The sequence below is a fragment of the Ambystoma mexicanum genome, chromosome 5q (assembly GCF_040938575.1).
Source record: "Ambystoma mexicanum isolate Mex_15411 chromosome 5q, UKY_AmexF1_1, whole genome shotgun sequence".
In the NCBI taxonomy this organism is placed as follows: domain Eukaryota; kingdom Metazoa; phylum Chordata; class Amphibia; order Caudata; family Ambystomatidae; genus Ambystoma; species Ambystoma mexicanum.
The window spans coordinates 852,409,608-852,435,869 of NC_090933.1; the positions used below are offsets into that span (position 1 = coordinate 852,409,608).

Genomic DNA, 26,262 nt, shown 5'->3' on the forward strand with positions numbered 1-26,262 from the left:
GTATATTGTTCTTATTTTCAGTTCAGACGTGTTGTGTGAGTGAACACTAATGTAGATCTCTTTTTAAAAAATATTTAAGGAGATGACTGCTAGATTCATCCTAAAGGATATAAAATCTCCCGATTCGATCCTTCGCAGCCAAATGAAACTGTATCCTGAAGCCAGGAGCATACTATCACACAAGAATGTTTGTGCAGTATGTGGACAAGGATTTCTAAACATGTGGCTGGAGTGTGTAAAGTTTGTGGCAAAAACAAAGGTAACAAACAACTTTTTCACTAAGAATTAAATGTAAACTTACCAGAGATGCTTTAGTTGCGTGGTGATGCTTATGTTTCAGGTATTTGTGTTGAGAAAAAATGTACAGCACCAGAAAAGAGCACAAATGTATCCTTGTGAAGAAAGCACAAAATAAAACATCAGTGTGATAGAATCTGTTCTCCATTAATCCTTTCCTTTTGAACCCCCTACTAAAACCAAAACTCATAACTTCCAATCTTGAGCAAGAGTATGCGACAATGAATGCATAGATGTGTACAGGGCCATCAAAAAGCTATACCCACCAGGGCATCTCACTTTTCTAAGAAAGCAAATGTGCCACTCTAACTCGTTTGGCTGCTGCCAGCCCAAAATTCTGCAGGTGACACCCTAACTCTGCTTGGTCATGTGAGCTCCCTTGGTTCTTCAGCCAGGTATGTGATAAGTGGGTCCTACATGTGCATTCATTTGCCTGATGTACAATCAGATGTAACAGGGTTAAGAACTTCCATAACCGAACCAGCAAATAATCTTTAAATGGGGCACAGCATTTGTATCATAAGGCAATAAAGGCCAGATTGTCTGCCTAAAGCAGCCCAGCCATCCGTTTGCCCATCGTAGAGTAACTTTACAGGATTTCCCCAGCAGGACATGCAGTGGGCCAATGGGGTGTGAGACCGCCATTATCGCATCAACTGCTTTGTTGACATCATTACAATAATTCCTAAATGCAGGATATTATCAATAGATATGGACCAAGTCTTTGTCCCCCACTTCCTTTCTAGCATCTATCTGATTCATGATAATTCATTTTCTTCAGAATTGAAGATGTGAAGTACATCCTGTACAAAAGGACTAGCAGACAAAACCTTTACTGAACTGTTAAGCTTGCCTGTCAAACACCTCAGCAAAATATTATATAGGTCAGCACTCAGCACAGCCATTCCTCTTTGACAGTGGCCTTTTTGTCCTGGCATTGCATCTCGTGTGGTGCTGCTGGCATGTGACTGTGCTGTTGCTGTCCTCTCTGTGCTGGCTTCCCCCTGCTCCACTAATGTCACAGACAAATGTGCGGTACCAATTGCAGTGCTGTGCATGTCTATGTTTAGGTCTTAGTGAGTTACCAGCCTGGCTTGCTCATGTGTATTGCTGCACCCCATGATGGCTGCATACCAGAAGAACAAGGATTGGCTATGCCAACAGTTTTTTGGCTTTTGTGTAGGCATGGGAAATGCATTTGTCGGGCACTGACACAGACGTCCTCGCGCACAGCTACAAATTTATACTAAAATTGCAAAACTATTACTATGATTATATAGCCCGTTTTTATAACCATACATGCACAACAATTATTGTACACTGCTCTGGCACCGAACCCTCTACCAGCCATCCCGCTCGCACACCTTCTTACACTCCCCCATGCACCCCAAGCCCTCACCAATGTTTGCCATCACGACCAACAGGCCAGCACCACCTCCATCGCATCAACACACATCCACCTCCACCACCACACATCTCCTCTTCTTCTCTTTATCTGTCATACTTACCACTTCCTGGATCAACAGCGACATGCCCCCCTCGCTCACACACGTATCACCAGTACCTTCACAACATCTCTCAACCACAACCCTCACACAGACCACCTATCAGAGCCTACACCCTGCCAATTTAAATGTCCACACCCTCTCACACGACAGGCTCCTCAGGCTCAGAGCATGCACAGAGCCCAACGTCCTCCCATGCACTTCACTCACAACACATGCCAGAAACCACAAACTCAGCTCTCGCCCCCCCTTCACGCCACATCACGCTCAACAACCACAATCACCCGAACCGCCTCGCCAACCCCACACCACCAATGCACCTCTCATGTTCACATCAATCAGCACTAAATTCACCCCCCCTCCTGGACATCCTGGTACCTCTCTCAACTACCCTGACCCTACAACCAACCCCAATCCGACTCTCAAAAAGACAACATTCAACAATGCTCTCAAATGTGCCCTCATTAATGCTTGCTCCCTCCCTGCACATGCACTCGAGATTAATGACCTCATCACCTCCCATGACCTCGATCTTCTGGCAATCTCGGAAACATGGCTCCAGAAAGCATCTGGCCTCGCCATCTCTCTTGCCCTCCCTCAGGATACACCATCCTGAGACAAGACCGGAAAACCTCCAAAGGAGGAGACGTTGTCCTCATCTCCAAGGAGACTCTTGCCATCAGACTCTGCAGCCCGGCCGGGAAAAACACTGCTGACCTCCTCTCGGCCAAATTAACACTATCCCCTCAACTGCACCATAAACATTATGATCACATACAGACCGCCCGGCACAGCCCCGGACTACCAAAAGCACCTCCTCCAAATCGTAGGGAATAACCTAAAGAACTCCACCAAAACCATCCTACTTGGAGATCTAAACCTAGGCTTGCATGACCCAAAGGACAAAGCTGCCTCCGCACTTGCCAAAGAGCTCACAGACCTTGGATTCACCCATAGAGTCACGGAACCCACCCACTGTAAAGGTTGCTCCATTGACTGGATTGCAGAACACAACTGCTCCTCCTCCATCACCAATATCTCAGCCCTCCTTGGACAGATCACCATTGTGTCCATTTCACAATCCCTAACAGTCCCATTACCAAAGTTCTTTCTCACGCCCCATCCACCAAAGCTAGAAGTTCAAAGAAACTCACAGCGACAAACATCCATCCCTTTCTAGACATCCCTGAGCTCAAACCACCTTTTGTCAACAACCCCACTACTCTGGCCAACCCTTATGCCCACACCCTCACCCTAGCCATTGAATCCATAGCTCCACTGGAAGAAAAAAAAGAAAAGAAATCCTTGCACACTAACTCCTGGTTTATGGAAGAACTATCACCCCTACGCATATCACAATGCCAGACCCTAGCAAAATGGCAATCAATGCCTAACCAATCCACACTAGCAGACTTCAAAAACATCTCCTATACATACAAACAAGCTATATTCATTGCCAAATCTGAATCATTTAACCATAGAATCTCCCCAGACAGCTCTAAATCTAGGGAAATGTTTTCAATCTTCAAAAAACTCATCACCCGCTCCACCAGTCCCGACGAAATCGTCAAAGATGAAGCCTGGTGTTCAAGCATCCAGTCAGCCCTCATAAACTAAGTCAAGCTCCTCCAAGATAAAATCCAAGCACAGCGCAAAGCACTCCCTAAACAGATCAGCACGCAACAGCCAATCCCACATACTCCTCTAACTGAAACCCCTCTCTTCTCATTCAGAGACGTAACAGAAAAGGAAGTTGCCGACCTCCTCCAACACATCAAACCATTCACATGTAAAGGGGACATCTGCCCACCCACTATCATTAAAGAATGTTCTGGCACGCTTACCCCCATTATCACTGCATTTATCAATGCGTCATTCTCCTCAGGAATTGTCCCATTAATCCTAAAAGAAGCATGGGCCCGCCCTCTCATCAAGAAACCTTCCCTAGACCCAACATGCCCGAACAACTACCGCCCCATCACCACCGTCCCTTTGCTCCTCAAATTCCTAGACAAAGCCACCCACAATCAAATCCAGCATTACCTTGAAGCCAATGCCATCCTAGGCAAGAGGCAACCAGTCTTCTGCAAAGGGCACGGCACAGAAACCGCCCTCTTATAGTTAAAAAATCAAATTACCAAAATAATGGACATGGGAAAACCTGCCCTCCTGCTTCTCGTAGATCTTTCCGCTGCGTTTGATCTTGTTGACCATGACATTCTGACCTTGCAACTCCAACCCAGCCCACTTCTCCAATAAAACCACCTCATGGATTACCTCCTTCCTAGAAGGAAGGGTTATGAAAGTCTACTCCGATCAGGCCAATGCAGCTCCCACCACCATCCACTGTGGGGTGCCACAGGGCTCTTGCACTGCGCCTACCCTCTACAATTTATTCACAAAACCTCTTTTTGACATGCTGGACTTGCTCGGCATAGCCTACACGGACTATGCCGACGATACTCAAGTCCTCCGGCCTCACACTGGCTCAGATGCAGCTGCCCTTCAAATCTACTGGATGGCTGCCAATGTTCCTTGCTTTAACGGGGAGAAAACCAAGATCATTCTCCTAGGTCCCAAGGAAATACTGCCCAAACTCAACCTGAAATACAACCACTTCACCATTGATAACACAAACCTACCTGTCACCACCTCAGTAAAGACCCTTGGAGTCCACATTGGCTCAATCCTCTCTATGTCACGCCAGGTCAGCGCCATTGCCTCTGCTTCTGCACAAACTACCAAACTAATAAATGCCATTGAACCCTTTCTCACCAGTCAAAACAGACTCTCCATTGCCCGTGCCACAATAGGAGCTAAACTTGACTATTGCAATGCCCTCTTGGCAGGCACCTCTGCAAAAAACCTCAAGAAACTCCAAACATTTCAAAACAACGCATTCCGCGCAGCTCTCTCCATCCCCAAAAAAGACCACGTCTCCCAGACCAGGCGAGATGCCCATTGGCTCCCAGTAAAGGAAAGGATCAACTTCAAGATCCTCACCCTAAAACACAAATGCATCAATCTCTTTGCCCCCTCATACCTATCAGAAACCATACTCAGGAACACCTCAACACGCCCTAAAAGAAGTCACCATGCCAACCAACTCCATGTTCCTTCTGTCAAAGGAGCAAATGCCGGAGGCATTGGCTTTCCACACATTGCACCCAAACTATGGAACGCCCCCTTCCCAATGCTCTCAGAGCTGAGCCCTCCTTATCAAAATCCCTCAAGACCACTCCGTTTAACTAGCCCCCACGCTCCTACTGCATGCATTTATAGTCCCCATATAGTCTGTTTCCAAAGATGTTCTTGTAACCACCTTCCTGTGTAAACTCTACTGTGTAACCACTGCTTACTATGTAACTACGAAGCTCTACTATGTACTGCAACCAATGACTGCGATGTAATTTAACCTATGTAACCAGCAAGACTTTCTGTAACAGCGCCATGATGCCTAAGGGCTGCTGCGTGCTTTAAAAATGTGAATAAATAAAAATAAATAAATAAATACTTCCACTGGCATAAACTTGCCATCAACTGTATCATCTGCAAAATGGTGAGAATACCTGGGAATATAATAGCTGTGCCTGGCAAATGCCTAATACTTATACACATGACAGAACTGTTGCCTTTGCCTGTGCTTGTCTTTAACAGGACTTCAATGAAGGACACACATAGTGCTTATAAATCGAGTGGCTGAAGGCAGACCTGGTTAAGATAGTTTTATTACACGAGTAACGCGTTTAGAGCTCCAATTAAGTTCTTAACTCTCCGAAGACTGCTTTGAAAGAACACTTGCAGGAGCTTTGAGCACATCGTTTGATGGTAGGGCTTGATAAAGGTAGCTCAAAGAGATCCCAGGAGGATGTTCTCTGGGCGGGGAGGGGCAGGAACTGGGTGCGAATGTCCATATGATTATCATGGCCATGGAGAGACAATAGGTGGGTAAATGTCCAAACAACACCTACAAGCTTTGTGTCCCTCCTCATATGCCATTTCTCCCTAACTGTACTGTAATGCGATTTGTTTTGCATTGTATTTTTTCACTAACACTTTTATTTGCAGAATCAGGAATGGACAGATCTGTGTTCAGTGCTGAGCTGCCAGGGAGTGCCCCAGCAACTCTATTGCCGAGCAACATCCCAGTGTTAGCCGCACAATCTATCATGTTGTCCTGGCCCACATCACATGTGCACGGCACACACATCTCAGTCGGGAGATGAGCTGAGTGAGGCCGGAAAGGCAGTAAGTCATTGCGTGCCTGCAGTCTCCAGGGAGCCAATTGAACATTGTTTGGCACTGTCCTGTTTAAAGTGCAATGAAATAGGTTTACGTTTCTTTGAATCATCCACATGTTCCTTCTAAGATTAAACTGTGCATGGGGTGCTCTGTAATTGTCAGAAAAATACTGACTGCATTTGACCATACTTCACTCTATAGTTCAAATTATGTTCACTATTTCCCCCGAACTATTAGGCATTGAGTAAAAGCGATTTACTATCCGCCAAATGTCTTGGTTGCAGCCATTAAAAACAAGCAGCTACCGAGGTCAAGCTTCGCAAGCATGGAGATTGGATAAGTGAGCAAATGATTCGTACACAGCAAGTTATTAATCTTCCCTAGCACCGCAAAGCCTAAAGTTTTCTATTATCATGACGGCATGTCAGGCCTGTGAATAAGTTATTCATTTGATAATGTGAACGGTTTTCATCGCCTACCAGGAGCGCTTAACATTTCCTGATCAGGTTACATGGAAATATGTCTGTTTATTTTTTTATTGCAGATGTGTATGTATGTAGGAGGACAAACGACAATATAGCTAAAGCAGAAAGTCGTAGGCTGGGAGATATTGGATTCTGGAATGGTGGTCAAGGTGAGAGCAGCTTGAGCCCTCAGCTCCTGGCCTCCTCCCTGAAGCTGCTTTATTGTTGATATGAATTCCAAGAAAAAGATCTTGGAACCTGATAATCCTACAGCAAAAAAACAAAAACAAATCACAGTGATGGATGAGGATGACCCGAGTGTCCAGGATCTATACAAATTGATGCGCCAAGTGGCCATAGACGTGGCTGAAGTTAAGACAACCATGGCAGAACTGAATGGAAAAGTTTCCCATTTGGATACAAGGGTTACTGGTCTGGAAAAGAAAACCTCTGAGATGGGAACAGAAATTACTGGGAGCTATAGAGCTTACAAGAATTTGAAGGCTGATGTACAAGAGGGGAAAAACCATCGCCTGGAGATGGATTTGAGACTGCGTGAGAGGAATTTGCGGCTAGTTGGTGTAGCAGAGCACTCGGATCCTACAGGTGAAAAGTTGTTGCCAATGATACTACAGATATTCAAGGAATGCTATGGTGTGGACACTTTGGAAAATGAAATTGACAATGTTTATCGTGTTGGTAAACTTCCTGGCCTGAAGCCTAGACACATTTTGGTGTCATTTACTCTGGCAAGAATTAAGGAGTCCTTGCTGGAGGCATCAAGGGGCAAGATGTCTGTCAATTTTAATGGGAAACCAATCTATCTGTTTCCAGATTATCCCAGGATGGTGATGGAGGCGAGGAAACTGTTTAAAGGGGTGAAAGAACGTGCAAAATCACTTCAAGTGAAGGCTTTTTTGAACAGATTCAATAATTTAACATTGATCTTGCCTGGAGGAAGCAAGACCACTTCGGACCCCCAGGAAGCCCTTTCATGGCTGGACAAACTTCATGATAATAACATGGCTAAGTGAACTCTTTGTTTTATCTTTATTTTGATTTATTTTTGGTCACTTACTATGGGTTAAAATGGCGCTTCTATCGCCACAGTTGCTCTTTTTCCGTTGGAAAAGAACTTTCATCACTTCGTATGATGCGGATACGCGTGCCGTGAACTCCCCGTGCTATGAGTAAAGCACCTTCCGAGGCTCCGATCAGCTGATTGCCGTGGTGCCGTCTCTTTCCCGACGTCGCTGAGGATCTACTTCCTGGTTCCGGATGCTGCAGTGTTTTCCTTTCTCCGACGCTCGTCGGGATTGCAGGCGGCTTCCTGTCGGCTCCACGGGATCTAATACAGCTGGATCACGGTGGAGGGACTGACTGGTTACTCCGGACCTCGGTGCTCAGTGGAGTGAGCGGCGGTGAGCGTGGGTGTTAATGGGACTGCATTTGGATTCTTTTAACTCCCTCTACAAGGATATGATACTCTTATGGCGCAGGTCACTCGTTCGCTTGCTTAAGGTGCTCCATTTTATCCTTGCCTGTGTTCCGCATCTGGGGTGCGGATAGTGTGTACTGCTGCAGCCTCTCTACTACAGGGGCCTGTCTGTGCTTCCGGACCCTCACTTTGCCCTACCTGTTTCCGCCTGTGTCTGTTGGCGGCACACATTTCAAGGTTCCCCAAGGGGCTTATTTGGACCAACATCGCCTCTGCTTTTGCCCACATTTGCCGCATTGGCATCATCAGCTTTGCCTCATTGACAAAAGGGAATCTCTTTTGCACGGACGCCGTAGAGGCACCCACTTGTAACATCTGCGAGGGTGTGACTCATCAGGCCTTCATCTGGACCTTTACTAATATCTTCCTGCACGCGAAGGTGCTGTGCTCGGATAGTGGCATAGTATGGGGGGGGGCAGTTTTACCGCAGCTAACTCGCATCTCATCTCACTCCTGGGCTCTGTTGTTGCTCTGGGGGGTTTGACGATGGGTCAAGGCCTGATACAGGTTGCTGACTCTGTCGTTGTGGAGCTCTCTTCTAATGCCATGGTCAGTTTTTATGTCCATTGTTTGGTGCATGGGTTCCTTAAATAGGTCCCCCTTGTTTTCTCCCCCCCTTTTTGTTGCGGGATTTACTTGGTTGATATCTACTCTTTGGTGACCTACTTAGAATACTGCTTTTACTGGGTTTTATGGGGATTGATGGGTTGATGTTTATGCATATTGTTTATGCATGACTTTGATTATTAATGTTAGTGGATTTGACGACTACCTTGGATTTGGGAGGGGTGCTGGGGCGTTGGTTTGGTCTCCGGTGCTTCTTCTGCATTGGCGTCCTTTTTCTGTTGCAGAGGGTTTGGGGTTGTTCTTCTTTTTTTGTTTTGTGTTATTGTTTTCATTTTCTTTATTTCTTTGACATCGCCTGAATTTTATGTAATGTCTACTGCCGGGGACTCTCAACTTAAGTTCTCCTCCTGGAATGTTAACGGAATGAATAATCCTCTCAAAAGGCAAAAGGTTATGAATAGTTTAAAAGATATGCAATGTGATATTTACTTTTTGCAGGAAACTCATCTTTTGCTGGAGGATATTGGGGTCCTGAGTAAAGGGTGGTTGGGTGAGGTTGCTGTCTCATGCTATTCCTCTAAGTCCAGGGGGGTAGCTATTCTTTTGCGGAAGGGTTCTCCTGTCAGGATTATGAAGACCACTAGTGATCGGGAGGGGCGGGCAGTGGCTGTATTGGTGGAAATACAGGGAGTCCAGCATGTGCTATGTAATGTTTATGCTCCCTCGGTGGACCGTGGCACTTTCTTTGGGGAAGTGTCACAGTTGCTGCTTGATCTAGGTTCAGCTAATATCATTCTGGGTGGGGATTTCAATTTAGTGATTGATTCTTCCATGGATAGTACTGGACGCTCTGCTGTACAGAGAAAGGATGGGCATTTTTGTTCTTTTCGGACACTACTTGAGGATTTTGATCTTCAGGATTGTTGGAGGCTACACCACCCGGACTCCAGGGAATACACATTCTATTCGGGTGCACATGACACCTATTCTAGGATTGATATGTTTTTTACTGCTGGGGATGCGACTGCCAAACTTTTGGATAGCCGACTTGGCTGTATAGCTGTCACCGACCACGCGCCTATCTTTTTGGGCCTGTCCTTGCATTTTGTGCGATGCAGGACTTTTCAATGGAAGATGAACACTTCTATATTGCATGATGAGTCTGTTTTAGAAAAGATTCGACTGGAAGCTGAATATTTTGTGACTGAGAATTCTTCTGATGTTATTAGTAAAAGAGTCATTTGGGAGGCATTTAAGTGTACGATGAGGGGCATTGCTCTGGGTTTGTCCTGTAGTAGGAGGAATAGAATGTCTAAAATGCAGAGAGACACTGAGGCTCGTATTGCAGAGGTGATGGATGAATTGATTCGTGATCCGAATGATATTGCAAAGCGAAGGGAGATGAAGCAGTTGAAGAGGGATCTGAATGACGCCTTGGGCGCAAGAGCTGAGAAGGATTTATATAGGATCAAAAGCACTTACTTTGAGAAAGGAGAGAAATGTGACAGGTGGCTGGCCTATAGATTAAGGCAACAGATTTCAGAAGGTGCCATTAATTCTATAAAAGGGACAGATGGGGTGGTTACTTTTGATCCTTGCGAGATTAATGAAATTTTTAAAGACTTCTACATGAAGTTATATGAAAATGAGGCTAGTGTTACTAGTAATAGTGTATGCTTCTTGGAAAGTTTGAATATTCCTAAAGTTTCGGATGAAGACATGAATAGTTTGAGTCAGCCAGTCGGTATTGATGAAATTAGGATTGCTATTGCGAGTCTGAATTCAGGAAAAACACCTGGTCCTGATGGTCTGCCGGCTGAATTCTATAAGGTTCTTCCGGAGGCGGTGTTGGGACTTCTAAGGGACATGTATGTTGAATCCAGAGAGGTGGGGGTTCTTCCAGAGTCTACTAATCATGCCACCATCTCCGTGTTCCTTAAGAAGGGCAAGGATTGTGCTCTACCTTCAAGCTACAGGCCGATAAGTTTAATAAATACCGATAACAAAATCTTGGCCAAGGTTCTTGCGTTACGTGTTGAGGACTTGATTCAGAAACTTGTTCACTCAGATCAGTCGGGTTTTTTAAAAAATCGTAGGTCCTCCAGCAATATTCGGAATCTTTTGCTGACCATAACTGCGGCCCGAGATCTGGACGATGATGTAGCTGTGTTTTCCCTGGATGCTGAGAAGGCTTTTGATCGTATTGACTGGCAATACATGTTTGCTGTGATGAGGTTAATGAATCTGGGTGATGGGTTTATCTCGTGGGTCTCGCTTTTGTATGCTCGCCCCACGGCCAATGTTAAGACGAACGGTTTACTATCCGATACTTTTACTCTAGGGCGTGGCACAAGACAGGGTTGTCCGTTTTCACCTTTATTGTTTGTGTTGGCTATTGAGCCTCTTGCAATTGCTCTGCGGAGTGACTTGACCTTGGAGGGTGTACCCTTCCATGGAGTTATGCAAAAAATTTGGTTTTACGCGGATGACCTTCTATTGGTTTTGAGAAATTTGGAAGTCTCTTTACCTTCATTGATGGCGATTTTGGATCGGTTCCATACTGCATCTGGATATTTGATTAATTGGTTGAAATCAGAGGCTTTACCTATTACAAGAAGTTGCATTAAATCTGTGGTGACGGGGTTTGGATTCCAGTGGTGCACTCAAAAAATGAAATATTTAGGGATTTGGCTTACTCCGATTGTGCATGATATGGTGGAGGCAAATTTGGGGGAGGCTTGTCGTGAGCTAGGGTCATCCTTGCTCCGATGGTCGACTTTGCGTCTGTCATTATGGGGCAAGGTAAACGCTTTGAAAATGGTGGCGGCCCCCAGGATAAACTACATCCTGGGTATGCTTCCAATGAAGATTGGCGCAAGTTATTGGAGAATGATTGATGTTTCTATGCAAACCTTCCTTTGGGATGGGAAACCGCCGATGCTTAAGTTATGGAAGCTGCAGCTCCCTGCTGACAGAGGGGGTCTTGGGGTCCCCAATTTTAGGGCATATCATCTTGCCTTCTCTTGTCAATTTTTGATTCCTTTCCTGGATGTGTCTCCGGGTGCATGGGCGGTGGCGGAGGCGGGTGCTTTGGGTCCTCTTGCACCAAGAGCGATTCTTACGACGGCTAGCAATAGGGGTAGGACGCTTCCATTGACTGGATTTTTGCGAGATGTGTGGAGAGATGTTCATGAAATGTGTGGCTCATCGGCTCAGAGATCTCCTTCGGCATCGATCTGGTTTAATAAATCCATCACTGAGGCTGGTAAGCCTATTTTTTGGACGGAGTGGTTTCTGGGTGGTGTTCAATGGATTAGAGACATTTACCGTGACGGAAAATTCATTAATTTTGACCTCTTATGTGCTGATTTTGATATTGAGCATATATCCATGGCAGACTACAGGAAATTGAAAAGGTGCGTTGGTGAGATTGATGTGTGTGAACTTGAAACTTTGGAGAATTTGGCGGTGGACTCTCGGTCGGTGGCGAGTAGATTATATCGCAGAATGGTTGCGAGCTATAAAGATAATACTGGACTGGTGGAGGAATGGAGCAGGCGTTTAGGTTGCGAGATTACTGTTGATATGTGGAATGGGATGTGTGCGAATGTACAGCTTTGCTCAATCAATCTGTGTGAACGTTCAAGGCAAATTAAAATTCTTAACAGGGTGTTTTGGTGCCCGGAGAAGCTCAGGAAGAGGGGCATGATTGATTCCGACGCGTGCTGGTGCTGTGGTTTGGATGTTGGGACTCTTGAACACATGCTCTGGGATTGTGTCAGGGTACGGAACTTCTGGCATGAGGTTTGCAATATGTGCTTGCGAGTCCTGAATTGCACGATTGATCTGGACTTTAAGACGATGGTTTTGGGATGTGGTGATTTACTTGAGGATCTTTCGGTGTCAGAAAGGAAATTTTTGTTTAGGGGTGCTTCAGTGTCTAAAAGACTGATCTTGAGGGGTTGGAAGTCCCGGATTCCTCCAACTGCGGAAAGTTGGATTGATGAGATGATTTCATTGGCGAATGTTGAGAGGGTGATATTTAGGCGATTGAGGAAATTGCATATACATGCTAAGGTGTGGGATTCGTTCTTAGACCTGTATTAGCAAATGGCCTGTATGTGTACTTATGTTGGTCCTAAGAGTTGACTTTATTACAAGAGGTGGGTGGTTTTTTTTTTTTTTTTTTTTTTTTTTCTCTCTCTTCTCATTTTCATTCATTGTATTTGCTTGGTGATTGTTGTATTCCTGTATTGGTTTAATTGTAAATAAATATTTAAAAAAAAAAGAAAGTGTTGTACTCTGTCTAACTACGCAATAATCAGACGGAGCCAATGCTGCTGTGAACCTTCCTTTATTCACTCCCTTCGATCTCTGCCTCCCCGCCACTCCCGCTCCTCCCCTTCCTTTCTCTTCCCGCTCTTTCCCTCAAGTCCTTCTTAAAGGGGCTGTGTCCCTTTTGTCCAACGTACAACACCTCCCCCGTACTTAACATGGGAGCCCAGTTACATCTGTTCGATGAGCCTCACTGGTCTCCTTACTGTTCGAGGGGGTCTTCCTGGGGATTCTCGGCTTTCGCTGGTCGACTCCACTGGGGGTTCTGCTTCTTCCTCTTCACTGCCGTTCTCGTCGGGTGTCTCTTGTGCTTCGGGATATAGCTTTTTGAAGAAAGAGGAGTTGCGAGTGATGTCTCCCGAATCTCCTGTTGCCGTAATCATGGGCCCCTTTATGGCTGTGATGATTCGCGGCTCTGGGTTGTATCGGGTGTCCGTCTTCTTGCGTTGGGTTTGTTGCACCAGGACCATTTGCCCCATCTCCAGTTGTTGTTCTTTCGCTCTCCGTTTGGTGTCGGCCCATTGCTTGGCCCTTCTCTTCTTTTCGGCATCTCGTTCCCTGATGACGAGGTCTTCCTCAGGGGTATAGTCCTCCCATCGGGGAATGCGTGTCCTGGGTTGGTACCTCACCATGAGTTCAGCTGGTGGCTTACCCGTGGCATCGTGTGGGGTATTTCGGTAGCTCCGGAGCATGCTGCAGATGGCCTTCGGGTGGGGCGTCTGTTCTGCTGCTGCTTTTTGTCTGGTTAGCTTGATTGTGGCCATAAACCTTTCCACCATCCCATTGGCTTGGGGCCAGAGAGGTGTAATCTTTTGGTGGTGGAAGCCTAGGTGACTTGCGAGGTTTGCAAATTCTTTCCCTTGAAACGGGGAGCCGTTGTCGGTCTTGACGACGTTGGGAATGCCCCATTCGCTGAATAGTTCGTCCACTATGGGTGCGGTTTCCACGAAGGATGTTGACGGCGTTTGCTTAACAAAAGGGAATCTCGAATATTCGTCCATTACTACTAATAGATAGCCTCCTTCTTCTAAAGGTCCATAGAAGTCCATTGCAACCTTTTGCCAGGGTCTTGTCGGGAGCGTGGTTAGTTGCAGAGGGTTTGGGTTTGGTCCTCTCGCTGCCAGTTGGCATGGCCTACAGTGTCTGAGCATGTCTTCTACTATTACATCCATGTAGGGGAACCAGACATAGTTTCTGAGGAATCATTTTGTGTTGTCCATTCCCCTGTGGCCCTCATGTGCCAGTGTTGCTAGGGTCTTCCTTAAGTCCCTTGGTGCTACTAGCCTTCTCCCCCGTAGCAGGAGTCCTTGGTCAGTGGCTGTTAGTTCGTCGTGTATTTTGGCCAGCCGGTCTAGTTCCTTCTGGTTTACATCCCCCCCCCCCGGTTTCCTTTGTGTGACGTTCCCTCCATTTGTTGGACCGAGTGAGAAAGACAGCAGCTCTGAGTGTTGGGTCGGCTTTGCTCCTTTCTTCGAACACTGCGGTCGAGATGGTTGGTGGCATGGCATTTGATGACAGGTATGAGATGTATTCTGTGGCTTCCTGGGCTAGGGTGCCGTCTTTGTCCGGCAGGGGGTGTCTGGAGACATACTCTGCTGGGTTGGCGTCTCCTCCCGGTTTGTGGACGATGCAGTAGTCGTACTCTTGTAGTCTTATCCCCCACCATTCTATGCGAGGTGGCATTTTCTTTTTGGGGTTCCCGAAGATTGATATTAAAGCTTGGTGGTCCGTTACTAGGGTGAACCTCCGGCCAATAATAAAGTGGTGGTATTTTTCGCATGCCCATACTGCAGCCAGGCTCTCCCTTTCTGCCTGGGAGTAGGCTTTTTCCGTGTGCGACAGGGCTCGGCTGGCATATGCAACTATCGCGTGATGAGCACTGTCTGCGGTGTCGGTCTGGGCAAGGATGGCACCTAGTCCTACTGGACTTGCGTTGACCGTAATGATGGTGTGCCAGTCCGGACGAAAGTATGCCAGTTGTCGGTTGTTGGTGAGACCTTCTTTTATCCTTGTGAATGCTTCCTGACAGGGTGCATCCCATATAAAAGGTGTGTTCTTCTTTAGGAGGTTGCGGAGTGGGTCAGTTGTTGTGGCGTAGTTTGGGAGGTAGCGCGCACAGTATCCTGCCATGCCTAGTAGGGAGCGCAGGTCTGCCGTGGTCGTAAGTGCTTGGAGATCGGTGATGGCCTTAATCTTGTCCGGGTCGGCTGTTATCCCTTTGCTCGAAAATATGTGGCCGAAGAATTTAAGGCTTGTCTTGTTGATGTCACACGTTGAGGGTCAGTCCCGCCTCTTGTAAGATGGAGCAGTTGGTTTTCAGCACTTTGTCGTGTTGTTCCTGATCTTTCCCAAATACTAGGATGTCGTCACTGTAATTTAGTGTGTTCATCTCTGATGCAATGAGACGCCTGATGGTCTCCTGAAAGATTTCGGCAGCAGATGATATTCCAAAGTTGAGTCTTTTGTATCGAAAGAGGCCGTCGTGCGTTGCAAACGTTGTGATGGGTCGTGATTCTGGGTCCAGGACCAGTTGGTGGTAGCCCTGGTTGAGGTCGAGCTTCGAAAAGAATCTCGCTTGATTTAGCCTAATCAACATGTCCTCCAGGCTCGGGCCTGGGTGCCTTTCTCTCTGGATGGGCGTGTTCGGGATGCGCATGTCAACGCATATGCGGAGACGACCATTGTCCTTGGGAACAATTACTATTGGCGATACCCATGGCGTTGGCCCTTCTGCTTTCTCTATGATGTCGTTGAGAAGGAGAAGTTGGATTTCTTTTGATACTTGTTCTTGGAGGTGGAAACCCACCTTGCGCGGGTGTTGCGGTACTGGCCTAATGGTATTGTCGATATGTAGTTTGATGCATGATCCTTTTAACATGCCAACTCCTTCAAATAACTTGGGGAATTGGCCCTTGAGGTCTCCCTTCGCCAGAGGTCTGTCGATCATTGCTCTTGACGCATTCGTGTGATACTGGCAGTCCCTCTATTACTTCTGACTGATCGTAGTGTAGATCAATTAAGGCGAGGGCTCTGGCCGTGCGGTAGCCGAGGAGGCAGCGGCCGATGGATGGGCTCTTTATAACGTGTATTGTGGCGGTTACCGTGATGTCCCTGTGCCGCAGATCACATAGAAATTTTCCTTTGGAGGTCATTGGCTGCGCCGCTCCCCATTGGAAGATGTGAGTCATGGATTCTTGTAGTGGGTATGAGGAGGCTATTTCCCCGTAGATATCTTCATTCATGACGTTTACCGTCGCTCCTGTGTCAACGATAAAATTGTTTCTGGTATTTCCCAGCTGTATTGTTACTCTGGGAGCTGAGGTGTCTTCGGTTTCAGCACTGAGGAGGCATACGTACTCTCTGTCGTACCCATCTTGTAGATATCGGGCTGGTTCATTCCCTCCTAGCTGATGTTGGGGTGGGGGGTCGAGATATGAGTCTCTTTCTTGTTGGAAGGGGCTTGGGGCTTGTCCCGGGTCTTGTATGAAGTCACTCTGGTGTATGTCATATAGTTCATGGTCTTTCTTATCTGGTTCAATCTGAAGCTCCTCAAGAGCTCTTACCGTATTTGGACGTTGATAGGCATTCGTGGGCAGTGCCGTACTTCGGTCTCCCTGTCGGGGGTGTTCCATGTGTGTGTCCATCATGCGGGTGGTGGGTCGCGGCCGTGTCGAGCTCCCTTCTGGTAGTAGTTCTTTGCACATCACCTGGAAATGGTTTTCCATGCCGCATCTCATGCAGCGTTGGCCGATGGCAGGGCACGGGCCTCTGTGCGGATACTCGAACCCGCAGCGATAAAATTGGCGGTCGCTTGGTGTTCGTTGTGTTGGATACCTTGGGCTTATCCTTGTCTGTGGGGCTGGATGTCGGGCGTATGGGTGCATTGCCGCTATAACTTCTCCTTTTTTGGGGTTCTCGATGGCTGCTGCCTGGATGTCCACTCTCTCATATACTCTTGCCAGGTCCAAAACTTCTTTTAGGGATAGGGGTTTCTTTAGGAGGTGTTTCCGGAACATGGAGGATACTCACCCTTCTATGATGCGTAGCCTTATGGCTTCTTCGTCATTAAAGTTGGCGAAATCGCACTTCGATATCTTTCTTTGAAGGCGAATGACGAATTCTCCTATTGATTCATGAGGCAGCTGGCCACATTGGTTGAAAGTGTATCTTTCATAGTCACGGTTGGGTGAGATAACAATCTTTTCATTTATGGCTTGTCGGAGTCTCGCGTATGTGGTGCGGTCCTGTAGGGGAATCGTACGGATGATATTTTTGATTTCTCTCCCTGCGACGTTTGCAAAGATGCTTAGTATGTTGGGAGGTTCTTGTGTGCTAATTGCACCCACAAAGTCTTCGAATTCTTCCATCCACTCTTCCCATCGTTGGCCCTGGTCGTGGTGTGGGTTCAGAGTGAACGGGGCGGGTCTTCTCATTAGGCTTGCATAGGAGGAGGGTGTTCCTGGTGATATTGGTTGGGCATTGGGATCTGCTGCATCCTGGGCTGACATGATGGCGCAGCTCGGTATGCTGTGGTTAGTTCAGTGGTGCGTGGGCGTTGGTTATTATTAACTCCAGGTGCTGTGTCCTTCTTGGTATCAGACGTTACCTGGGGGAACGCAGGGCTGTCTTTTGTCGCGACTTCTTTTACTCTTAGGTGTTTTATGGTAATGTCACGTGCGGGAGACACGGGGTTCCTTTCTTTGTAGTTAAATTTTGTTGGTGTCACGTGCGGAGACTCGGGGTTCCCCTCTTTGCCGTGAATCTGGTCAGTGTCACGTATTGATAATGTCACGTATGGGAGATACGGGGTTCCCCCTTTTCTTTTGCTGTGACTCCGTTCGATTTCAGCCCCCTTTTTAAATTTTTTTTTTTTTTTTTGGCACTGTCACGTGTGGGAGACACGGGGTTCCCCTCTTTGTAGTTGCCCACCCGGCACCTTACTTGTTAATCGGCGCCGCGGCCCTGCGGGTCTCCTCCGGTCTTCCGCGACGACGGGCGGGCTTCTTCCGGCTCCTCGGGCTGCAGGTCTTCTCCGGTCTTCCGCGTCGCTGGCTGCAGGCGTCAGTCAGCACGCGGGCTGCGGCTCGCTGATGTGTTGGCCTTCTGGTGTTGACGCTGGGCACACGGGCCTTCCGATCTTCTCCAGGCACACGGGCCTTCTAGCAGGGCGCACGGGTCTTCCGATCTTCTCCAGGCACACGGGCCTTCCAGCAGGGCGCACGGGCCTTCCGATCTTCTCCAGGCACACGGGCCTTCTAGCAGGGCGCACGGGCCGCTGCTCACTCCACTGGGCACACGGGCCCTTCCTGTTGCTTCAGGGCACACGGGCCCTCCAGCAGGGCACTCGAGCCACTGCTTTCTCCACTGGGCGCACGGGCCCTCACGATAACCTCTGGGCACACGAGCCCTTTTCGGGCCGCTGCTCTCTCCTCTGAGCACTCGGTCCTCCCAGCAGGGCGCACGGGCCGCTGCTGTCTCCACCGGGCACACGGGCCCTCCCGATCGCTTCTGGGCACACAGGCCCTCCAGCAGGGCACTCGAGCCGCTGCTCCCTCCTCTGGGCGCACGGGCCCTCACGATAACTTCTGGGCGCACAGGCCCTTCTCAACTGCTGGGCTTGCCGCCCTCCTACCACTGCTGCCGGCACGCAACGGGTCTCATCGGCTTCGTCGCCAGTGTTGGACTCTGTCTAACTATGCAATAATCAGACAGAGCCAATGCTGCTGTGAACCTTCCTTTATTCACTCCCTTCGATCTCTGCCTCCCTGCCACTCCCGCTCCTCCCCTTCCTTTCTCTTCCCGCTCTTTCCCTCAAGTCCTTCTTAAAGGGGCTGTGTCCCTTTTGTCCAACGTACAACAGAAAGTATAAACGATTCCATATCCTGGGTAAGACATGACTTAATGCAGACCGAACCCAGTTCCCTGGACAAATACATGTATTATTTAATCCTACAGCACTAATGTGTGTGAAGTTTACAACAGAGCATCTGTGAGAACGGAAAAAGACTGATAGGAAATAACTCTGTGTTGCACTCATCTCCACACCAGTTCTTTCTATACGTGAACAGATCCAAAAGAGTCCTGGGTTCATCACTCCCCGGGCTGCAAATGCGAGCTGTATCCAGATGGAAAAGAACACACTGCTTCATTTTAGTGTACCTGAAAAGGTAACTAATTGGCAGGTATTGGAACTGCATGTATAGAGCCTGCCTAAGCCTGGCTGTGTGCGCCGCGGCATCTCCTGAGCCACGGAGCTCAGCCACCTGAGAAACAAAATGGCTTACTCATAGAAACAAAGATACACTGCACATCAAATCACAGCATACTAACCGCAGAGCCAATCAGGTGCTGCTTACATCAAAAACACTGAATCAACACCCCACACTATATGAACATTTTCAGACATTTTAGAGCAAAACAAAACTATTACATTAACTTGTTTATAATAAATACAAAATGTATTAAAATGTGTAACATAACTTCGAAGCGGTAGTAAATATTTTTAAAGCATCAATGAAATCAAATTACTTTTTCTTGACATTACCATATGGCGGCCGCCATTTTGGAAGTCAAAATGGCTAACTAATTTAACACACAATACAAATGCAGTCAAAGAGTGCAAAAAAGGAGTGCGGTTTGGAGTGAGATGGGTGGGAATGGGAGGAAAATCATATAGATTTCACTTGGAGATGGGCATTAAATGGGTGGGACACATAGCCAAACAACACACATCCATACTCATAGGTCATCTGCATTGAAAAGCATTAGAGACCCTCATTCAAATCCCCTATTTGAAGCTCTTATGTTAAAGCTCTTATTTTAATGACAATAGCTTCGGCTGAAAGTTAGGTCTTTCAGAGCCTCCTAATCGCCAAAACTAAAAAGGGGACACGCACCGCTAAAAAAGGCCCTGAATTTGCACACTGTGTCCCTCCCTCTGAAGAGACACAGCAATGCCAATGTCATACTGACACTGGCATATATACATGTGCATGCCCAACTGTCCTCTTAACTAGTGAGCTCTATTTGGTAGCGGGGCTGCCTGGCTGCTCCCCGTTTTACACACCTAAGCCACCCACCCTTCTATGACAGTGCTGTCAGTATTACAGTAGCAGAGTGGTGTCAATTTCATACAGGCTGATTAGAGCAGTGGGCTGACATGACCAACAAGAGCAGACAGGCTGTTACGTTCAGGCTCATTGTTGTTCATGAAACTAGATAACTAGCACAGCAGTGCCGTTGTGGCTCACGTTGTTGTTTGATGTGTGACTAAGACTGACTGATAGTTAAAAAATATGCTTGTTTAACATACGACTGAGAAACTCAATACTGTGGTCCTACATTTACATTTAGATATTTCAATTATCATTTTCAATTATGAATCCTCCTTTTCGAAGTCTCTCCAGTTTATGATTTAATCAGTGACGTTCTTTCACATCATGCCCCATCACCTTGAATCGCCATGGGACATCTTTTCACCCATAAACTGTCATATCGATCTCTCAAATCCACACAAACTTCTAGCTTGTTGATGCCTTTCTTCCTGATTACAATGTGACTCAATCAGAAAGCTGGTTTCACTAGTTCTGAAATATCCTCACAGACCAATGCCCTCTAGCTCTATTTTCAGTTCTTCTCTTATTAATATACATTATGATATGATCTGCTTTTCAGAGCTGCTTATCCCCTCCATCCCAGAATGATCCCCCTTTCTGTAACGTATCATTTCCACTTCTCTAACTTTTCCTTACATTCTAGCTAAACTATCTGACATTTTAAAAATATTTCATAATCAATGGCAAGCTCCTGGGCTAATCCTTCTCCTCTGCTAACACTGTGGTAAAAGGTGAGATGAATCCATCATCATCTTCATTTTAATTCCATTTATCTTCATCCAACACTCTGGTACGGAAATGCCCCCCCCCCCCTTATATACAGTACAAGATCGTCCCCTGTCTCTTCAGGCTTTTCTTCTTTACGCTTCACTCTTGCTTTCACCCGTGTTACACTCCCCTTCATACACAGATGAGTAAAATGCCCTACCATACTGTACTTAGTTCATATTTGTCATAACACCGGAGTACATGTCCATTATAGCCACATCTACACACTGGGTGAAGCCTTTTAACATATTGTTTTCCTTTGTTCTTTTTGGAGACCCCTACCTGGTCTAATTTTCCTCAGTATTGTTATTCACTTTCAACTTATCAATCCTGACCTTTTCTTTTTTTTCCTTTCCCTCACAGTGTTGGTTCACAACTCTGTATGTTCCATGTTGTGAAATGCTTATCAATTGTTACAGCGTGGATTTCCGCATAACCACCATCTCTCTTGCAGTACTTGGCTATTAGTGTGCATTATGATTTGGCACCTTATGAGCTCTTCTTGCCCCAACCCTGTACCAAATTCACACAATAGTGGTGATGTTTTTTTTTTTAATGCAGGTACACATTCATTCTTGGGTATGTTTCCTTTGCCACTCTCTGGTGTTGTGTTGGTACTCTGTTTTCGGTAGTTTGTGTTTTCTTTTCAACAGGCAGGCTTAAGGAGGGGAATGAAACACTGGTGGCGCTGCTGGAAAGAGAAGAAGCTGGGAGGAAGGGAGGAGGAGCTATGTTTCTCCTTGCAGGAGGAGGAGGGCCCCTTATGCTTGATGAGTACTGTGCGATCCTTGCGCTGTATATTGATGCTGGTTCACAGAGAGGCTTCTACCTTAGTGGGGAATGCTTGGAGGTGATACTATCAGTCCATTTTCATTATTCCCTACTGATTCATATTGACACCCCCTATCTGGCTCTTGATTGCTCAGCAGAGGTAATGCTGTATACGTTTTGTTTAGCTGGGGCATACAAGTGTACACATGTTCTTTCCCTGTGCCGTAAGTGCGCCATTATCTAAATAGCTGGTCCAATATTCTTTCCGCTCACTCCACTCTTTTGGTGGTTCATCTGATGTGCCTAGAAAGAAATGTGATGGATCTACTGTTATGCTGTGCTGGTCTCTGCATAAGCATTCTAGCATTTGCATGGTGAGCACGTTCCCTGCCTCTGATGGCTTCCACTGTCTGGCTCAAGTCTTCACTGTGCTCCTGATCATTGCCCACATACAGTGTTTTCCCTGACTTGTTTAATCTGGCTCATGTCTGTGGGGATCAAACCCACTACTTATCTCTGGGACCTACAGTGGTGCCATGTACCTTTTTCCATCCTGGTTAACTGCAGCACCTTCAGTGGGCATGCACATGGCATTGTTGTTTTCTAGTTGTACAGCTACTGAGTGGCTCTTTGCCAACTAAGTAACTGATCAGCTGAGGTAATTTTACAGTACTTTATTCAACAACCCCTTTAAACATCCCTTACAGCACACAGCTCTCCAATTGCCATCACTCTCTTCTTTCTTTTCATTCTACATTCCGTAGTGCACAGGGCCAACACCATCCCGCTTCCCTGGATGCTCTGTTCGCCATTGTGACAAATGGACCTCTGCCTGGCAGGAGTACCAGGATGAACAGATGCTAAAGTGCTTACGCAGCTCGCACACGTCTGCAAACCAAGAGCCAACCCAATTATAAAGGTAAAACGGGCACAGTTAAGAGATATACCTCCTTCGCCTTTTATGGTAACATGGGGTGAGGGAAGGCTATATTCTCAAGAGGGGTGTGAATGTGAAACAGTAGTAAGCCAACCAGCAAAGTATAACGGTCCAAAATAAAGGATTGTCCAATCAAGGTTCTGTAAAAATATACTTTGAACACCATATGCAATAATAACTACATTTGTATTTATTTTATTTAATGTGTTATAGTTAAACTACACATTTAACCCGAAGGGCATTACACAGTATTCATAGTATTCATAGGGCCGGAAAGGTGTGCGGAATGCTGTCTTCCACTGAGCTCCTCCTCAGATCCTGACCAGATGATAGGCGCCCCTCAAGTCAAGTTTTGTAAAAAATAGTGGCACCACGGTCTGCTTCTAAAATATCCTGGATAAGAGGCAGTGGATCCTGGTCTTTGAGGGTAATTTTATTTAATCCCCTATAATGGATACAGGGCCTCAATTATTTGCAATATTTTTTTGATATAAAAAATAGAGAAACCCTTGCCAGGCTCTTAGATTCCATAAGTAGGCCATGGTGCAAATTGGTTTGTAGATAATCATGTAAGGCTTCTTTTTCTGGTTCTGATAATGTATACATTCGGCCAAAAGGGATCTGAGTTTCTGGCATAAGGTCAATGCAGAGTCATTTCCCTCTATTGGGAGGCAGTTCTTTGAATTCTTCATTAGAAAAGACTTCATGGTATTTCTGGTAACATTCAGGGAGAAGAGTAATGTTGATAATATTTGATTTGTTTAAGCGTTGTTTTCAATTGCAGAATTGGCAAACAGACCTAAAGCCCCAAAACTATTTACCTACAGTACAGTTAATGTACGGATTGTGCTTTCATAGCCAAGGTAATACCAATATCAGTGGGTAGTGTGCTGCCTTCCTTAAATTGAAGAAGGCTTTTTCAGAATGGGACAAAACCTTCATGGTCATAGGGGAAGTTTGTTCTTTGGTTCGGATGTGAAGGGGTTCCGTCCACTCCTTCTACAAGTACCTCTACTGCCTTAGAGATACAGGGTATATTGTTTTTTGTGTTGCCCAATCAGTATCCACAAAATGTCCTACAGCCCCACAATCCACAAGGGCAGGAATCGTGTATATGGTTTAGTCATGGAATTGAAGGGTGACTGGTAATACTACCATGGTGTGAGATTTTTTAACACAATCTAGGGAACTCTTTGTAGGTAACCCATCCATGGCTCCCTTTATGAACGGGCTGAAGCGTTTCCTGGACGTTTTGGAAGAATAAGTGTACAGTCTTTTAGAACATGGTTATCGGATCCACAATACATGCAGACACACAAAGGTCTTCTTCGGAGTCTTTCTTCAGGGGTAAGAGAACCTCTGGCGATGCCAAGCTGCATAGGTTCTCCATCCGATGGTCTAGAAGACTTGGGATTTTCTGTTCTCAACATAACATGGATAAAGCGAGAGGTTCTGCTCTTCTTCCTCTCAAGGTTTCTCTCTTGTAACCTGTAGTCCAATTGTAAGACTAATGTTATCATTTCCGCTAGGATGTGCGGGCGAGGAACCCTGGAAACTTCATCCTTGAGGTCCTCATTTACATTCCTGCGGGAATATCGTCAGAAGAGCATTGTCAGGCCTCAGCTAATTGTTTAAAGAGAGTGATGAAAGTCAAAACATCCATGTTCCCCTGTCGTAAATCCAATATGTTTTCCTGGGCTGTAACAACTAATACACATCGGCCAAACATTGCTTGAATGCTGTTAATGAATCCCACATGTCGGTCCAATAGCTGATTATTTGTGGTGACAACTGGGGTTGCCCAAGATAGAGCACTTCCTGACAAATTTGAAACCATGAAGCTGACTTTTGAACGATACGTAGGAATAAATGTGTGTTTTAAGGTAAATTGTACCATACAAGAGTCAAGGAATTCCTTAAGTCTCTTAGGATTGCTGTTATATTTGCCAGTGGTTAATGGTCCTGGTGGTAGTTTGGTGCGTGATGTTGCCAGGCGAAAAGTAATTACACCATATTGACCAAGAACTTTTGGCAATTAATGCAGCCTTCGAGGAATGGCAACACTACTTAATGGGAGCAAGACACACAGCGACTGTTTTGACTGATCATCGCAATCTCCTCTTCTTAAAATCTGCTATGACCCTTATGCCAAGACAGCTCCGATGGTTTCTTTTCTTCGCAGTTTACGACTTTGTGATAACATTCAAGCCACGAAAGTTGAACGGCAAGGCCGTTGCTCTATCCAGCTCCTCCAAGGAGAACAAGAAATTGGCCAGGAAACACAGTCCCCGATTTCTCCTGAACATTTCGTTTTAGGTGGAACATCACATGAGGAAGGTCTGTGTGAAGAAATTCAGGAAAGCATGAGTAGGTTAGAGATGGAGGAATGGGTACGTTTGGATCGGGCCCGAGCCTGAAGGATGTTCTGCCGTTTCTGGATTCCAAAGTTTTTCTTCCCACTGAAGCTTTGCGAGAGAGAGTGTTGAAGTAGTGTCATGAGTTAGTTCCAGTTCATCCTGGATTTTGTAAGACCCTAGAATTGGTCAGAAGACATTTCTGGTGGCGTACCATTTGTGTGGATACGCTGAACTTTGTGAAAACCTGTGAAGTTTGTGCGCGATCAAAGAGTTCGGTTGGAACGTCTTTTGGTTTGCTAGAGCCACTTCCAATTCTTCCTCGACCTTGGCATACCTTATCGATGAACTTTGTTGTGGATCTTCCTAAGGATCAAGGTTGTTCTACTGTGCTGCTGGTAGTGGATGTTCTCACTAAGGAAGGGCATTTCATTCCTTTTAAGGGGGAAGTAATGGCACAGAGATTAGCACAGAGTTTCCTTCAGGAGGTAGTGCGTTTACACAGATTACCTTCTCAGGTTATTTCGGACAGAGGTGCTCAGTTTGTTTGTAAGTTTTAGAGAACTTTTTGTAAAGAACTGGGGGTGAGGTGAAACTGAATTCTGGATATCATGCTGAAACTATGGGCAGGTGGAACGGTTAAATCAAGAATTCGAAAAATACTTAAGGTGTTACTTGCAGGCTCGGGACAGTTGGGTGGATTTGATTTGGTTAGCTGAATTTGCTTACAACAATTCTGCTAAGGATTCGACCTCTAGGTCTCCATTTTAATGTAGTCAGGGGTTTTACCCTCGTTTTTCGAGGGAGGAGGTTATCAAGGAGTTTGTGAGTCCTGCCGTGGAAGAGAGATTGCGGTCAATGAAAAATAATCTTGTGAAGGCGCTTGAAAGTCTAGAAATGAGTAAGGCAAATTACAAGAGGTTTGCTGACAGGAAGCGTAGGAATTGTCCCGCATACAAGATTGGAGATTGGATATGGTTATCCTCCAAGGATTTGAGAATCAAGGGGAGGAGTACGTTTATTCCTCGATTCGTTGGGCCTTTTGAAGTCAAGAAGGTGATAAGCCCGGCTGGAGTTAGGTTGAAGTTGCCTCAGAATTTAAGGGTGCATCCATTTCATGTCAGTTTGTTGAAGACACTTCAGGAAGGAACTAGGATGGGTCTCACTGCTCTCCCAGTTCAGGTTGAGGGATCTTCTGAGGAATATGAGGTGAGAGCCATTTTGGATGGCAGGAAATTGAGAGGGAGGCTTCAATATTTGGGTAACTGGAATGGGTTTGGTCCTGGGAGTCAGCAGTTGATGTTCATGCCCCGTTACTGGTGGTGATATTTCATAGGAGGTGTCCTAGTAAGCCTGGCCTTGGGACAGGGCTGTGGAGAGGGGGGTTGTCAGGTTCAGGGTCAGAACGG

The 26,262-nt window shown here is 46.3% G+C and overlaps 1 protein-coding gene across 1 annotated transcript in view; it reads left to right on the top strand.

Annotated features, from left to right (window-relative positions):
• The window catches only part of LRRC69 (leucine rich repeat containing 69), a 313,342-nt gene that overhangs the window by 239,153 nt on the left and 47,927 nt on the right, over positions 1-26,262 (top strand). The window contains exon 7 of the mRNA XM_069621344.1: positions 80-259. Coding sequence (XP_069477445.1) covers positions 80-259 — 180 coding nt within the window. The remainder of the gene's footprint in view (positions 1-79; positions 260-26,262) is intronic.